This window comes from Andrographis paniculata, unplaced genomic scaffold (assembly GCF_009805555.1).
Source record: "Andrographis paniculata isolate CXL003 unplaced genomic scaffold, ASM980555v1 Contig53END, whole genome shotgun sequence".
Classification (NCBI taxonomy): Eukaryota; Viridiplantae; Streptophyta; class Magnoliopsida; order Lamiales; family Acanthaceae; genus Andrographis; species Andrographis paniculata.
In genome coordinates, this window is record NW_026137588.1 from 898267 (window position 1) to 914296 (window position 16030).

A 16030-nucleotide genomic window follows, 5' to 3' on the forward strand; every position below is an offset into this window, starting at 1 on the left:
TAATATTTTCGAATTTTACTTTGTTTTATTAAAAAAATCAAACAACAAAAATGTGAAGAACAAACATGCATCATGCCAAAGAAGATGTTTTACCAAACCTTTAACATTAGCAAAAATCACAAGTCAAGTGCATGTCTAGTGTGAGTGAAAATGGGCAGTTTTTAAAGAGAGAGAGTGAGTGAGTGACTCAACAACATTCGAACATACATGACATGACATAAAGGATTTCATTCCTACTAAACACCACTTCCGGGTAAACGGGAAATGGAGAAAAGCAGTGTAGCGACCTGCGCTGTGAGGGCATATATATATATGTCGTGTGTGGATCATAATATAGAACACGATTTTTGGGGCTTCTTGTTCTTTTTCTTTTGCTTGGGTGGTTGGAGGACAACTTTAATGGCAGCGTCAAAAACTGCTTTGACATTCTGAGGTTGAATGAAGCATGCATCATATCATATCAAGAAAACTAAAACAATCGTGCTAGGAAAAGAAAAGTCGACACTAACCTCTTGTGATTTTGCACTGCATTCAATGTAATAAGAAGATCCTATCATCTTTTTCAGTTCCTCCCCCTGGGAGTCAACAACACAAAGGATACAAACAATATTAACAAACCCGAGAAAAAAAATAAAAAGTAGTAGTATCGAATTCCTAAACTGACTGAACATGGTAGTTCAGGACCAGCTTAATACTTTTTGGAACTTTGTTTTCAATTGATTGCTTCTGGGAATCAACTGAACACATGTACTAAATGTAAACATAAAAATACAGGAGAAAGAAATCAAGCAGTGGATCACACGTCGTACCTGTGCAGTAGTGATGGGAACGGCACCTGGATGATCTTCCAGGAACTGCTTGTCGTCTCGAAGATCTGCATCCATCAAGATGTGTAATCCCATTTTAACAGTTGCAAGAAGGAAAAAGACTATATAGCAAAGACATTAGTAACAATTAAGGTTTTGTGTCATCTTCTAATTGATTCAATGGTGGAACCTAAATAAGGGGGCTAGGTTTTAAAAAATTTATAATAATATAGTTTGTATATATACAAGACATATATCTATTTGTTTCTGGGCAATTATATTCTTCTGACTTGCTATAATTTAAAAACCAGGCTGGCTATGGCGTAGTAACATGTTGATTAGCCTCAGTTAGCGCATTATAATGATATACAAAAATCTATATATAGTTGAAACATTATTCATTACTGGCTCCCTATATAAACATTATACACCTTATGGTGTGTTTGTTTGGGAGGTTTTGATTTTAGTTCACTCTTTAAAAAAAAATAAATCAAATACTTATTTTTATTTATTATATTATACTAAAATTTAATATTATATTCAAACCATCATATCAAATATATTTTTATTTACTTATATTATATTACAATTTAATTTTACATTTAAAATATAGCATAAATACATATTTATTATCACATTAAACAACTATTTCAATTTTAAATTTTACTATTCAAAATCTAAATCTAAATCTAAAACCAAAACCCCACAAACAAAGTAACAAACACACATTTAATGTTTTTAAAATATGGAAACCTCAATTTAAAGAATGAGTAGCTACATTTTCTATGCATTTTCATAATATAATACAATGTAAGAAAATAGAGATACACAAATATCATAATATTTTTGTGTAACAGCCAAAAAAGGGACATAAAGACGATCTAGGCATAGACATAGATAGTTTAAGGCACTTAATGTTGATTGAATATCTTACCGAGCTTTGTACCAACAAGAACAATCGGGACACCAGGTGCATAATGCTTCAATTCAGGAATCCACTGAAAATAAATAAACGTCAAAAATAAATTCATGAATCATAAGTTTTTCAGAAATCTGTAAAAGAAGAGAGTCAGAAACACCTAGGGTGTGTTTGTTTGAGGATTCTTACCAAACTTTACTATTCATCAAATTTTTTCCCTCCTAAAACATTGAATCAAAAACCTATTTTGTATTTTTTTATATTAAATTAAAATTTCATTTTACATTCAAAATGAAATTTTATATTACATCATACAACTATTCTAATTCAAATTTTTTTACTATTAAAATCCAAACTCAAAATCCAAAACCCCAAAACAAACACACCCCTAAAAGGAATCGAAGAACAGCTTTTAAGAGTTAATCAAACTCCTCACCTTCTTCGAAACATTTTCATAGCTAGCCTTGCTAATGAGAGAAAATGCCAAGATAAAAACATCAGCTCCACGATAACTCAAAGGTCTTAGTCGGTTGTAGTCCTCCTGTCCTGTTTCACAAAAAGGGAGAAAGCGCACGCTCGGTAAAGGAATTTCAGAAGACAATAATCGAAAGTGCGTATATAAATGTATTTACAGTAAATTAATTACCAGCAGTGTCCCACAGGCCTAGGTTAACAGTGGCTCCATTAACAACCACATTTGCGCTGAAATTATCAAATACAGTAGGAACGTAATCCTGTTCCATTAAATTAGAAAGAATGTTAGACATAAACATCACGTCTCAAGGTTTATATAACGCCATATAATGATATTCAGAATAGGCCCCATAAAGAACATGTGAATGTTAGTAAATCTCATCGACCAGAACTAAGGGTGTCTTTCCTTAACAAACATTTTCCAAACTTTATTCTTTGGATTCAATGTTTTTGGAAAAAAAAATACACTTTTTTTCTCTCATAAAAAATTCCATCAAACATTATTTATATACAAAACTTAAACAAAATCTTCCCAAACTAAACCAAAAAAAAAAAAAAAAACAGACCCTAAGTGTTTTCTATTCCACTTTTTATATAGCGATTTATAGCCGGCTAATTTCCAAATTCTTATATGAAACAATCATGGCCGTCAAACAAACTGAGCTAATTTGGTATCATCACAAGTACAAAATGCAAATAAAACAAAAGTTTAAATTGCTAGATTAATATAATTCACAAAAATACATAAAATTTGTCTCATCAGTTGCAGAAAGATTCATCAAACCAATTGATCATCTGATCAGATGATCAATTGCTGTTAAGTTAGATCAGATGATCAAAATGCTTAAGTATAAACTACTTCTTCCCCGCCGCTGTCTACTGTAACAACAAAAAACTTAACAGCAATTGATCATCTGATCTAACTTAAAGTATCCTACAAATTCCCTATATGAAAATTCATTCGGTAATTATGAATCATGCTTTGGTATTCCAAATAAGCATTATACACAATCAACTGGTTTGCTTCTTCCTCACCACTGTAACAAAAAGAACAAATAAAAAAATAAAATTAACAACTACAAGTCAACCATGGACTTGGAGGTGAGCAGAAGTAGTTAATAATGTTCTTATTCCTTTCCAAGTAAGTTTTCCAAAGCTAGTAATCAAGCAATCATTCGACAAATCCAGGGTCCACAAGAAAGATAATTGCAACCACATCATCAAGAAAATTGAATTTAAAGAAAGAAGACTCAAAAGGTTTGAAAATGGCGACGGATCAGAAACTAACTCAAGGAGAAGAAATCAATCACTGAACAAATTCGAAAATGATGAAGAAATCAAAATCAATTAAAAATGTTGACCGTGGGGAAAGTATTGCTGGTGTAGGAAATCAAGAGACAGGTCTTGCCCACTGCACCATCGCCCACCGTCACGCACTTTATGAATCTCGAAGCACTCATTCTTCGCACTCAGAAACTTCCCCCTCCTCCGTCTCCGCCGCTCAGATCTTCAGCCGAAGACCTGATTCGCAATGCGCAACTATCAGCAACACAAATCAATCACGCGATACCTGCGCCTCTCCGCCACTTCTGACTATGGCAGACTACCGAGTCATCAAAATTCAAACCCTAATCGTAAAATTCAGGGGGAAAAGCATACGTAATGTACGAATTAATGCCTGTACGCCGAGGGACAGAGAAAACAGGGGATTGAGATCTGAATAGAGAGCAAAGAAAGAAAAGGAGAAGAAAGCGAATGGACTAATGGAAAGGGTGAAGAAGAAAGTTGAAATGAGTCGTCAATAGTACCTTTATTCAGCCGGGAATTGGGAAATGCTGCCGTTGTTGTACCGCTCTCTACTTCTCACGCTCTTCTCGCTCTTCCGCCATTAATGGCCGCCTCATAATTGTCCATACCATTTCGCCCTTCTTCTTTTTTTTTTTTTTTTTTTTTTTTTTCTTTTTGTTTTTAATGTCGTGGGTCCCGCAGGCGCTGCTGAAAATATGCAAGAGGTAAACCCCAGTAGACCATAATACCTAGATAAACTGCCGAGCCGACTGACGTAACGCCCTCCAAAGTAGGTCCGATTAGGTGAATTATGTGTGACGGGTAACTTGAGACTTCCGGTTTCAACTTAATATCGTAATGATTTATTATTTTTATTTAGCTTTTACGTGTTAACTTTTAATATTGATTTATATACTCCCTCTGTCCGTCATAATTTGTCTCTATTTTTTATTTTCGTCCGTTCTACTTTTTTTTCTATTTTTGAAAATATAATGATGTATTTAATGACATTTTAAATTTTATAATTTTTTTTAATTTTAATTAAATTATTTAATTATCTTAATTTTAATTTATAATTATTTTTACTAATATAATTTTTTAATTATTTACTAATATATTTTTTAATTATTTATTAATTATATTTTACCATATCTATATGGACGGAGAAAATAATAGTTAATATTTAAAGATAAGTATGATAAATGAAACTTTAAAGTCTGACAGAGATGTAACTTATTATATTTCTTTTAATATTTGAATATGCTTAATAGGCTGGCATTGTTTGTGTGAGCCTATACAGTATTGATGGGCCAATAGGTTGTATAGGCCCATTTAACATGAATCCTTCTTTTGAATTTTAAATTTTCAAAATTCAAAATTTGAAATAAAGATTTTTCCTTTCAATTTATTTGCCCTCTCTTATTTAATATAATGATTTATCATATAAAATGCTCCCATTTTATTGGACAATGTGTTTGAAATTAATACAGTAAGTTAATAATAATACTTCATTTTTCGTATTTTATTTTTTTATTTTATATTTTATTTTATCTCATAACAAAGTATTTTTTTTTTTTTTTAAGTAACTGTATTATCTCCTAACATTACAAATACCCTTAATATATTATACAAATGTCATTACCCTTTATATCACATGTACTAATAAGGTTATTTTAGTCATTTATATTTTATTCTTACTATATCTCAATATAATACTAATATTTTTAAAATTACATGAAAAAACAAATGAATACTTATTTCTGGGACGGACTCACTTGTCATGTCTACCTTTTCATTTCCGTCCGTCTCACTTATTTTGTCACTTTCCTTTTTTGAAAAATAATTATACACTTTAATCTTATTTTTAAAAATTTAATTTTTAATTTTTTTTATTTTAATTATACTAATCAATTATCTTTATCTTAATCTATAATTATTTTTATTATACAATAATTATTTTCACTAATATATTTTTAATTATTTACTAATTGTACCCTCTTAAATTCCCGTGTCTACCGTAACGTGGTCAAATTATTCAGATGGATGGAGTATAATATTATTTTATTATATGAATATTGTCAATATTTTAAAGTAAAAATTGATATGTATATAATTAAACTTTTTAGAAATATATATCTAAATATTTTAAATATTATATAAAATAATACAATATTAATATCAATTTATAGAAAATAAAATTTATTAATATAAATAAATAAAATATATATATTTATAATTAATATAAATTAATGTTAGAAAAAATATTAAATTTTAATTAAAATATTTATTTATTAAAAAATAAAAATAAAAAAGTGTCCTACAATATATTGTATTTAGTTAATGAATTTCTTTATTTTATTAAGTATATTTTAAAAATTGTAATTAATAAAATAAATAAAAACTGTGTATAAAATAAAAGTGACTAAAAAAATACCTCAATTAATTTGAAACAAAAAAGTTATTAACTAAGTATAAATATATATATATATTATATTATATTAAATAAACATTTATATATTATACGCTTGTTTATTATTTTTATCATAGTCTTATTTCTATAAATAACTATATCACTATAAAACTATCCTGCAAAAATGTCTTTTACCTATATTTTTTTTATCGTCAATATAATATCAATATTCTTTACATCTCATACCCAACAAAGTCTCTAATTCTGGGACGGAGAAAGTATTATATTAAATAAACATTTTATTTTAAATTTTTTCAAAATAATGAAATACAGTCGTATTATAAACACCCTATTTTTATTAATATTATTTTTATATTATATACATAATATTCTATATATCACGTAAAAACATATAAACTCAAACAATTTCACAAAATAAATACAGTCAAAATAGTAAATTTCTAAAAAGAAAATATTTCTAGCCATTTCTTACATTATTTAATTGTAAAAATAAAATAAAATAAAATAATAATAATAATAATAATAATAATAATAATAATAATAAAACCCTAAGCAGGATCAGACGAATTCGAATTCTAGAGTCATTTCGCGTTTTAATGAAATTTGCTCCTTCGCCGGACCCTAGCGGTAAGAAATTTATGAAATTTGCGACTTTAATTCCAGAAGACGCTAATTTCTGTAATTCTCAAGTTTATGATGATGGTTTCCGCAGCTGCATCTCTGTAAATTACATTACAGTTAGCCTAGTATTATTATTATTATTAATTTTGCTAATCATAATAGCGACTTCTCATTTTCCGATTGAATTGAATTGATTCAGCTCTTTTCGCTTTGATAGAGTTTGATCTTTGGTTTCAGAATCAAATTTTGGTTTGGATTTATCACTAGTTCAGATCGAATCATGTTTTGCTGTTGTTCTTCTGTGATGAAGCTTCATTTTCCGTATCTAGCAGTTAGATTATTTTGTAGCTAGGGATAGATTGTTTATGTATATCTAGTTATGCTTTGACTTTCTTCGATTATATATTTTCAGCAAAAGTTATTGGACAAATTTATGCAATTTTGCAGTGATTTGTTTGCCATTTGATTGCAAAATGGATTGGATTAGTTTCATGGCATAGGACTGAGTTTGACATCAGGATTCAAAACAAATTTGGAGTTAACTATACTAAGTAGGGGTGAAAGAGCAGTGATTTTGTATTGATATTGGAAGCCAAAAGTGACGAGGAACATTTTGGGTGTGCTTGGTTTTGATTTGAGTTTGAGATTTGATTTATACATATTTTGATGTGATGTTATGTTGATAAGAAATAATGTATTTTTATCGGGAACTATGCATTGGTTTCTATTTGAAACACAAACCAAACACACTTGTTTTGATTTGAGTTTGAGATTTCGATTTGAAATGTTTGTTTAATATATTATTTTGATGTGATGTTTTGTGAGAGAAAATAATGTATTTTTATAGTGTATTTTATTAAGAACCATGGTGAACTTAATCTTGTTGTTTTTCTGTGATGATATTTTGTAAGAAGCGTTTGGTTTGCTTATTATTGTTGGTTCATTCTTATATATTGATGGTTGATCATTTTGTTGAATTTCATAGATGGATAGTCGAACTACTCGTTCAAGAAAGGCTCATATGGCACAGCAGCAGGCGGAAAATCAATCGCGCGCCAAATGGACAGCGTCACTGACCAAAACTTTGGCTGACTTGATGGTAGAACAGATTCAGAAGGGCAATAAATCGAACAGGTCTTTTAGCAAGAAAGGCTGGAAACTCATTTGTGATAACTTCCGTAGTCAAACAGGTTATTGGTGGGATAACGACCAGCTGAAAAGCCGATATGTTGCCTTAAGGAAGCAGTACATAAATGTATCAACGCTGCTAAGTTATCCCGATTTTCAGTGGGACGAGGCTAACAGTGCAATAATTGCTACAGATGCGGCATGGGACAAATACATCAGGGTGGGTATATAGTTTTCGCTTCTTGGATTCATTCATTATCTCCTTTCCTAGGGATTGTGGCTATTTCGTTGATACTTCAATATTTATTTGAGTATTATCGACTAGGGTAAATTGTCTGCATACAATGGATATATATATGTGTGTGTTTTAACATAAATAGTTTGTAGAATTTATTGCACACTCACCCTTAAATTAGCCAAAATGATGTGTAGAAAATTCCTATAATTGTTTGTGTAGAAACTCCTCCTCATAAGCTATGTGTGTTTGTTTAGGGATTTGAGTTTTGAATAGTGAAAATTTAGAATTTGAATATTTGTACAACTTGATAGGTGTTTGATGTGATATTTTGAATGTAAAATTGATTTTTGGTATAATTTAAAGAAGGAAAAATAGACGTTTCATTTGGGGTGTGTTTGTTTGGGGTTTGGATTGAGTTGGGATTTGAATAGGAAAAATTTTGAATTGGAATAGTTGTAGGATTGTGTTGATGTGATTTTTTGAATGTAAAATTGATATTTAATATAATATAAAAATGAAAAATAAGTATTTAATTTGATTTTTTTTGGGAAATTTTTTTTGATGAATAGTAGAATATGGGTAAAAGCATAAAAGAACACACCCTTTTGTAGGTTTTACCAGATATTTTTACTATTCAGATTTATGTGGCACACAGGAACATCATGATGCGGAAAACTTGAGGATTGCAGGGTGTCCAATATACAATCAGCTGCGAACAATATTTGCAGAAACGGGAACAGGCAGCAAAAAGCAGAACGGATCATCGAGAGAGCCCGACAATATATCTTCACTGAATCTCTCTCCTATTCCTACAAGGCAGGCGGCTGCAGAAGTGGAAGAACAGTCGCCATCAGAATCGGAAAAATATGCAGATCAGTACAGTCGAAAGAGATGCAGGAGAGGAGGGATTGAAGATTCCCTAGCAAAAGGTATACTGAAGATGGCAGGTGCAACGAAGCTCCACACAGAGGCAATCAATAGCTTGAATAGCAAATTTCCGGTATCGGATTGTGTCAGGGCATTAGATGAACTACAAGGAATTGACGACCGGATCTATCTCGCTGCTTTAGATCTCTTCAACAGCCGTAATGCTAGGGAAACGTTCCTAACGCTTAGAGCTGAGAAACAACTAGGATGGTTAGAAAGGAAGTGTTCGACCTCTACTCAGTAGACTTAAAAGTATCTATTCGGATTAACCTCAGTTTAAGGTACGTACTATCATCTTTACGGTTACTTTGGAAATTGGATTTCGTATAGACAAAATTGTCCATATCTCTCGTGTGGTTTGTTTTTTAAAAATTTCATTGTGCCTCTTTGTATTTTCAAAAACTTTCCATGAAACCTTGTTTTACATTTTTAAAAACTTTTTGCATGGCGGGTTTCATGCAAATTTTAAAGCATAAGGAGAATTTACGCTGAATTTCAAAATCACAAGGGAGTTATGAACAATTTTGCCTTTTGTATATAATGGCAGTATGATATGACGACACCCCTTGGCGATAATTGGTTGCAGGGTGATTCTTGACTTATTTCGTTGTTTTTGGGAGAAGCTATGCTATGGAATAAAATGGTCTAGAAGGGAAGAAGTGTTTTGAAGGATTTGTTCTTGTACAGAATACAAGAAGGTATTTGAGATTGAGCTATATATATATATATAAGTCTGGGGTTTGTTTGTGTTGGCTATGTAACTCTTTTATTGTTCTTATTGCTATATGTAACTTGATAAATCTCTAGCTTGTCTTGTCTTGTCTTTGTCAAGGATATTATTGTAATATGGTACTATGTTTTATAACATGTTACTACTTTCTATGACTATCATAAAAGTGTATCATAGTTGTCAATCTTAAACTTCGTGCACACAGGGTCAACCTCTAAAATGCTATAGCTGGACAACAGGATGACCGGTATTTAAGAGTTTAAGAATATACATATAAAAATTACTGTCTCAGTTCCATATATGGTGAAATATTTGATTTGTGAAACAAAAATTTAAGTGGATAGTATAAAGTAAAATAAATTGAGATATAAGAAAAAGAGATGTGTATTTATTTATTTTTATCTGAGTATAGAGAAGATAATTATTTCATATTTGAAAATATTATAGATATGTGGACAGACTAAAATGAAAAATAATTAATTTTGTAATTATAAATCACATAAAATTGAAAAAATATAATCATAAATAGATAAATAAAAAATATTCAAATTCGAAATTTAATAAATAACTTTTTTTGTATGGCAGGTGAACCTGAAGGTGTCGGGATTTGAACCCATGACCTCAGATCACAAGTTCACCCCTATATCACCTAATCATCTTTTACGGACTATGTAAACTTTCGTTGTAGAAAAATTGTGCGCAAAATTAGCACACCACCGATAAGACATGCCATAAAAAACTTGATAGGATAAACTTTATAAAAAGGGCAATCCAAGATTCACACTACAACTAAATTAAACCATCAAAACTATAAAATCCAATCCAAAGCTCTACCAATTTAGTTCAAAGTTATTTAAACAACTGACCTTCATTCAATTGGCTTGCCCGAACAAAATGTGATCTGTGCAGTGCATTCCACAAACCACCAGCCAGCCGATGACTGCAGAGACAGCTGAAAAAAAAAACAACCAAAGGGAAGGAAGTGCAGACAATCATCTACATATATATATATATATATATATATATGAAGTTATAAACAAAACTGTGAGTGCCATCTCGCTGTCGATTTCGAATCACCTGAAAAATGATATTATGAATTGTGCAGATCCTCGGCGCTTTTCGCCTGGTTATGCACAGATTCGAACGCCTGCATGCTCGAGTTTGCAAAACCAGACATTGCCTGGATTACATGTAATAATCCCATGGGCAGGTTGCTCATTGTCGAGGCTCTTGTCTCGCTAATCAGCTTTTCGTACTTAGCCCTTTCTTCCTCTGCCTTTGCTCTTAAGGCGACCATCTTTGCTCCTTTAACCCGCGCTGGATCTTCGGTGTTGGTTGTTTCGTGGATGGTTTCTGGTATCGTTGTGATTAGGCCATGCTTGGTTTCCAAAGATCGAAGGTCGTCAGCCTTTTTATCGAGCTCCTTGAATGCTGATTCTGATTTCCTCTTTTGTTTTTGTTCGTCTGCTTGTCGGACTGCTATGTCGTGGATCACTAACAAGAAGGTTTTAATCCCATCTGATGCTGTCTTTTCAGGAGCATTGTTCATGGCGAGCTGCCACTCTTCGCAGAGGTCGTAAATGGCGTCGTCTAGCTTGGTTTTGGTGCTGTGTGGAGTAGTGCCTAACTGGAAGAGGCTTAGACGGAGCCAGCCGCTCAATGATTGAATGTAGTTGCGTTGAGACTTGATTAGGTTGCAGAAGGAGATTAACCACTGTTGTGCTTCGTGCTCGAGCTGAAGGGTCGATTGGCGATGAATTTCAGAAGTTGGTTCCGATGACGGAATGCAGTTGAGACACTTTAGCTGCTGGATTATGCTCATCTGAAACTGGTGGGCTTCGTGCATACTTTTCCACATGTTCATTAACCTGAAAAGCAAGAAAAATAAAAAGATGATCGTTTTAGGAGTTTGAATCATTTCTCAAAAAAAGGAAAAGTCGAAGAAATAGAAAGGATCAAATTTTCAGGGCAGAGGTTAAAATTCAGCATTAACACATTATATAACAACAGACAATACATTATTTATGTTAATATAATATAAATACAACAGTTATATTTTTTCACACAGTGCATACTATAATTGAATTCAGCATATAAAATATATCAATACATCCTAGCTTATAAATAGAATTGTCTGTCACATAATTTCAACTAACATATATTGTATTAGACAATTTCAGGCTACTGTATTGATTTCCATAAATAGGCAGACATTACACAATTTCAATTAATACAAATTATTGATCTCAAATTTCAGATGAAATTGCTTTGCTTGTCCAGCTTGTGCCAATACTAACTATAAATACTTAGCTGTATTAGCAAATTCCATTTTCAAATTTTCTACTTCACCATCGACATTTCACTAATTTCCGGAAATTGCAACACAAATTGCTCAAGTGAATAAAAACAACTATAATAAGAAAATTGACAAGAGCATCAACTATAATAATGATGATTTGATTTTGAAGGACTTATATAAGACTTGGACAGTAATCCTAACACATGTAAATGACCTTATCTTGTACACAACCTACATGCTTGATTTCAAAAGCCCAGAGAGTGTGAAGATCGTATGAAGTTAACCCGAAAAGTCTAAAGAGAAGAAAACTAACCCCGCCACAAGTTGAAGAAGTTGAGGGTAAAGCTCAGATTCCCGCAATTTGATAATTTCAGTAGAGATGGTCTCAATTGCCTGCAAAGAAACTATACTCTGTGATTCCAACTTTTCAGCTTCTTTTTTGACCTTGTCAGTTTTGAGGTAATCAGCACCCTTCATTTCTAGCTTCCTGAGACTTGCTATCTTCTTATCATGCTCGGATTTCAGAAACTCGGCATTCTGCAGCATCCACAGAGAAAGAAAACACATAAAATAGGTCATGACTAACTGCTCTCCAAGTGAATTCACATCCATAAAAGCATATAGTTCCTTAATTTGTAACAATAGTATTCTTTATCCATCCCAACAACATAAGCCCGGGTAACTATATTAAAAAACATTTAAGGGCATTTTGTTCAAGGAAGACATGATATAGTATTGACGATGGTACGCATAATTTGTTGCACTCCACAAAAATGAAGGACAAAGAAAGATCTGAATACAATGAAGGTGCAAGAAGCCTATGCAATTGGCATCACAAATGGGGTAACCTTACCTTAACCTCCTGGTAAAGTTTTTTCTCCCATGTATATAACCTCTCGACTGTCGAACTATGAGTAGCATCATTTCCATTAGTAGCCAGGCAATCCACTTTGTTTTCTGTTGCAGTATAATCTTCGCAAAACTTCCCAAAAGCATTCCATTTTACATTTCCTGAACCCCATGTCCACAGTAGCGGACCCAAACCCTTTGCATATACACTGTTCTTGCCTGCAAGCCATGCAAATTCATGACTAATCAGAATGAGACAATTTGATAACACAAGGCAGCCTAGTCCAGATCCTTTTCTGTATTTGAATTAAACACAATACTTGGAAAACTCATGCTTTAAAAGAACATCTAGAATGCATTCTGATCATAGTTTGATAACGGGAAATTCTAACTTGCATTGTGATAAACTTAATTCATTCTACAGTTTTTTCGATATTAAGAAAGTCTACCCGACTGTAAGATTGAGTGGCGATGGTTACCTGAGAGTGATTGGCAATTGCCAGAAATGGGGACATCCAAGAGCAGTGAGAGTGAAGTACCGGCATTGGCAGCCTTCAAAAAATAGTCGTCCACTTCCTTGATGATCTCTGCCAGATCTTTACTCTTGCTAGATATCACCACCGCCTTCTCGGTGGTGGTGTCCGCAGACGGTGATCCGGCAGGACTGGCGGTGACCACCAGCACCTCAGGATCACCAGCGCTCTCATTCCATACTCCCTCATCCATAGATCGTCCCGTAGTTAGCGTAAAAGGATCCCAAAAGTCCCAAGGCGATGCCACCGGCGGCGGCGGCGGAGGAGTTGTGGAGGTCTTCGTTGTGGAATTGGTGGCACAAGGAGCGGAGCTCAGTTCGGGAATTTGTGATGAAACCGGCGGCCGGAGGTGGTGGAGAGTTGTCTCGGCGGTGGCAAACCGGAGTAGGGCGGATCCGGTGGCCCTAAGCGACCTTAAATATAAGGAATGGGCGGCGGAGAAGGCTTGCCTCGCCTTAACAAACTGCTTCATGTATCTTTTTCTAGCCTTGCATCTCGAGATCATCTGTTCTCTGTGCAATTTTGAATACCAACACCCCATTTTCTGCCAATCACACGCAAAATTAATTCAAATCCACTCCTGCTTACTTACTCATGATCCGTGTTTATGTGCGTATCACATTCATCCAAATACATATAAATACATACATATATATAGAGAGCGAAGCGTAGACAATGATTTGATCGAATTAACAGATTAACAACACCTCAAATTCAGAAACCAATTGGATCAAATCAATCTGTGCTTTCAGAAACGAGTTAAAAATACCTCAAATTCGCGAATTCAGCAACCTAATCGACGATTTACACAGAATCTCAAACGGGAAGACGAAGCGAACCGAAGCTTAGACAATGATTGATCTCAAACAATCTGTGCTTTCAGAAACGAATAAACAATACCTCAAATTGTCGAATTAACCGAGGTAATCGTCTATTTACAGATTATCTCCAACGGGAAGCCGAAGCGAACCGAAGCTTAAACAATGATTTGATATCAAACTATCTGTGCTTTCAGAAACGAATAAACAATACCTCAAATTGTCGAATTAACCGAGCTAATCGACGATTTACTGAGAATCTCCAACGGAAAATCGGCGATGAGGAAGACGACGACGCTGCGCTTCGGAAAAGACTAACTGAGGAAGTAAACGTTGGGCAGTGAACCATTCCAATATTTGAAATTCCTTTATATACTCATAAATTTACTATTATGCTCCTTCACCCATTTTCGTCACCCCACCAACATTCCCTTTCTATTTATTATTCTTATTAATTTAAATATTCATTATAAAATAACAATTAATTATTATTATTATAATAATTGTCGCGAATCTGCCTGTACAACTTACACACCGAAATACATAAATAATTTCCTCACGTGTTGGGCTTATTCTTTTGCTGCTAGTATTTTTTATTTTCATATTTTTTTTATATAAAATAAAATTTTAGTACTTCTTCTATCTCCTAATAAAATACATTTTCATTAGTCACTTAACAAAATATATTTTTAATAAATTAATAGCAGTATATATTATAAATATTTTTAAAATTAATACATATTTACATCAAATAATAATAATAATAATAATAATAATAATAAAACTTTACACAAAAAATAACTACCAACTATTATTATTTATTTCTCTGTATAAATAAAAATCCATACATTGTAAATTGAAGAAATAAATATATTACCTGGTCTCACTCTAAGGTTTTATATACTTTTTGCTAGTTGATATTTGAATAATATTTTTAATATTAAGTATAATGACGCGAAAGATAAATGTGATCTTAAAAAACGGACGGAGAAATTAATATTTTATATAAATAAGTATTAAATATTAAAAAATAAATCATAAAAATTATTCATACTTTTTCAAACTATCCCTAATTATTACTCTAAATCAACTTTTTAAAATCCTTAAAAAAAATAAAGGCATTTTAGTCTTTCACATTCTACTTTATACCTACTTTTAATTAAATATTATTATTCGTTAATTGTGGTGCCAGCAATAAGATATTTCTTTTGGAGGAAGAAAATAGATATATGCATAACAAAGTAAAAAGTTATGAATATTTTTATATAAAAAAAAAAATTATACTATTATTTATCAATAATTTTAAAAAATACTATATTAAATATATTTTTTTTTTACAAAATATTATATCAAATATTTAACTTCTACTATTTTTAAAATTTTTTTGTAAATAATGCAGCCTTAGTATCATTTAATATGTCATAAAAATAATAACAGTAAACTTTTAAGTGATACAGTGGTCAATTTACGAAAATGTGGAGGGTAGTTTTGGAAGAGTGAAATTCCAACGGACCAGATTTTTTACATGGTAATTTAGTACATATGCTTATGCAGTCACTGATTTTCATGGCAAGTATATTCATATTATATTATGTTATTTAAAAATAAAATTTTTAGATACTAATGATAAATTTGTGTATTAATTGCTCACTTTCAACGGGCAAATGCTTTTTTTAAATTAAATTTTGTCACTATATATCTTTTCTAAGGGTAGATTTAATTCGCAATTATTCTCTTCGTCCCATTGAAATATTAGTATTATATTGGATTGTAATAAAAAAGATAAAAATATCCTTATATTGTAATATAAAAGTAATGATATTTGTGTAATATATTGTAAGTTAAAAGAATATTTATTATGTTAGGAATGTAATAAAATTACTAAATAAAAAATGATAACCTTATTTTGAAACGGACGAAAATAAAAAATAGTACCATTTAAATGGGACGGGAAAATTATTATTTTTATA

General features: G+C 31.9%; 3 protein-coding genes across 7 annotated transcripts; 1 reads left to right on the top strand and 2 right to left on the bottom strand.

Annotated features, from left to right (window-relative positions):
• Nucleotides 1-324: 324 nt before the first annotated feature.
• On the bottom strand, nucleotides 325-4157 carry LOC127255196 (rac-like GTP-binding protein ARAC1). Of its 4 annotated transcripts, XM_051280618.1 has the most exons (9): nucleotides 4008-4117; nucleotides 3859-3877; nucleotides 3561-3720; nucleotides 2372-2459; nucleotides 2162-2271; nucleotides 1741-1804; nucleotides 810-874; nucleotides 510-575; nucleotides 325-428 (listed from the first exon to the last, which is right to left on the bottom strand). In XM_051280618.1, exons 3-9 carry the CDS (start codon nucleotides 3657-3659, stop codon nucleotides 327-329), a joined length of 594 nt encoding a protein of 197 aa, XP_051136575.1. In that variant the 5' UTR covers nucleotides 3660-3720; nucleotides 3859-3877; nucleotides 4008-4117; the 3' UTR covers nucleotides 325-326. The 4 variants fall into 4 exon arrangements, with proteins under 4 accessions (XP_051136575.1, XP_051136573.1, XP_051136570.1 ...); XM_051280616.1 differs by lacking the exon at nucleotides 3859-3877 and having other exon boundaries at nucleotides 4008-4157; XM_051280613.1 differs by having other exon boundaries at nucleotides 3561-3877; nucleotides 4008-4153.
• Nucleotides 4158-6513: 2356 nt separating this feature from the next.
• On the top strand, nucleotides 6514-9713 carry LOC127255146 (L10-interacting MYB domain-containing protein-like). Its single transcript, XM_051280539.1, has 4 exons — nucleotides 6514-6639; nucleotides 7524-7886; nucleotides 8560-9112; nucleotides 9418-9713. The coding sequence occupies exons 1-3, from the start codon at nucleotides 6514-6516 to the stop codon at nucleotides 9073-9075; spliced, it is 1005 nt and encodes a 334-aa protein (XP_051136496.1). The 3' UTR covers nucleotides 9076-9112; nucleotides 9418-9713.
• Nucleotides 9714-10288: 575 nt separating this feature from the next.
• On the bottom strand, nucleotides 10289-14436 carry LOC127255192 (protein ALTERED PHOSPHATE STARVATION RESPONSE 1-like). Of its 2 annotated transcripts, XM_051280607.1 has the most exons (7): nucleotides 14275-14392; nucleotides 14012-14113; nucleotides 13189-13786; nucleotides 12714-12928; nucleotides 12174-12397; nucleotides 10639-11429; nucleotides 10289-10513 (listed from the first exon to the last, which is right to left on the bottom strand). In XM_051280607.1, exons 3-6 carry the CDS (start codon nucleotides 13781-13783, stop codon nucleotides 10652-10654), a joined length of 1812 nt encoding a protein of 603 aa, XP_051136564.1. In that variant the 5' UTR covers nucleotides 13784-13786; nucleotides 14012-14113; nucleotides 14275-14392; the 3' UTR covers nucleotides 10289-10513; nucleotides 10639-10651. The 2 variants fall into 2 exon arrangements, with proteins under 2 accessions (XP_051136564.1, XP_051136563.1); XM_051280606.1 differs by lacking the exon at nucleotides 14012-14113 and having other exon boundaries at nucleotides 14275-14436.
• Between the last annotated feature and the right edge of the window lie 1594 nt (nucleotides 14437-16030).

Coding starts and splice junctions, on each gene's coding strand:
- LOC127255192 (XM_051280606.1), bottom strand. CDS start 14,409: ATGGTTCACTGCCCAACGTTTACTTCCTCAGTTAGTCTTTTCCGAAGC. Junction 13,787..14,274: donor GGTTAATTCGACAATTTGAG/GTATTGTTTATT, acceptor TGTGATTGGCAG/AAAATGGGGTGTTGGTATTC. Junction 11,430..12,173: donor CTTCTTCAACTTGTGGCGGG/GTTAGTTTTCTT, acceptor CTTGCTTTTCAG/GTTAATGAACATGTGGAAAA.
- LOC127255196 (XM_051280616.1), bottom strand. CDS start 3,659: ATGAGTGCTTCGAGATTCATAAAGTGCGTGACGGTGGGCGATGGTGCA. Junction 2,460..3,560: donor CCAGCAATACTTTCCCCACG/GTCAACATTTTT, acceptor TTAATGGAACAG/GATTACGTTCCTACTGTATT. Junction 2,272..2,371: donor AGGCCTGTGGGACACTGCTG/GTAATTAATTTA, acceptor TTTGTGAAACAG/GACAGGAGGACTACAACCGA.
- LOC127255146 (XM_051280539.1), top strand. CDS start 6,514: ATGAAATTTGCTCCTTCGCCGGACCCTAGCGGTAAGAAATTTATGAAA. Junction 6,640..7,523: donor GTTTCCGCAGCTGCATCTCT/GTAAATTACATT, acceptor TGAATTTCATAG/ATGGATAGTCGAACTACTCG. Junction 7,887..8,559: donor CATGGGACAAATACATCAGG/GTGGGTATATAG, acceptor TGTGGCACACAG/GAACATCATGATGCGGAAAA.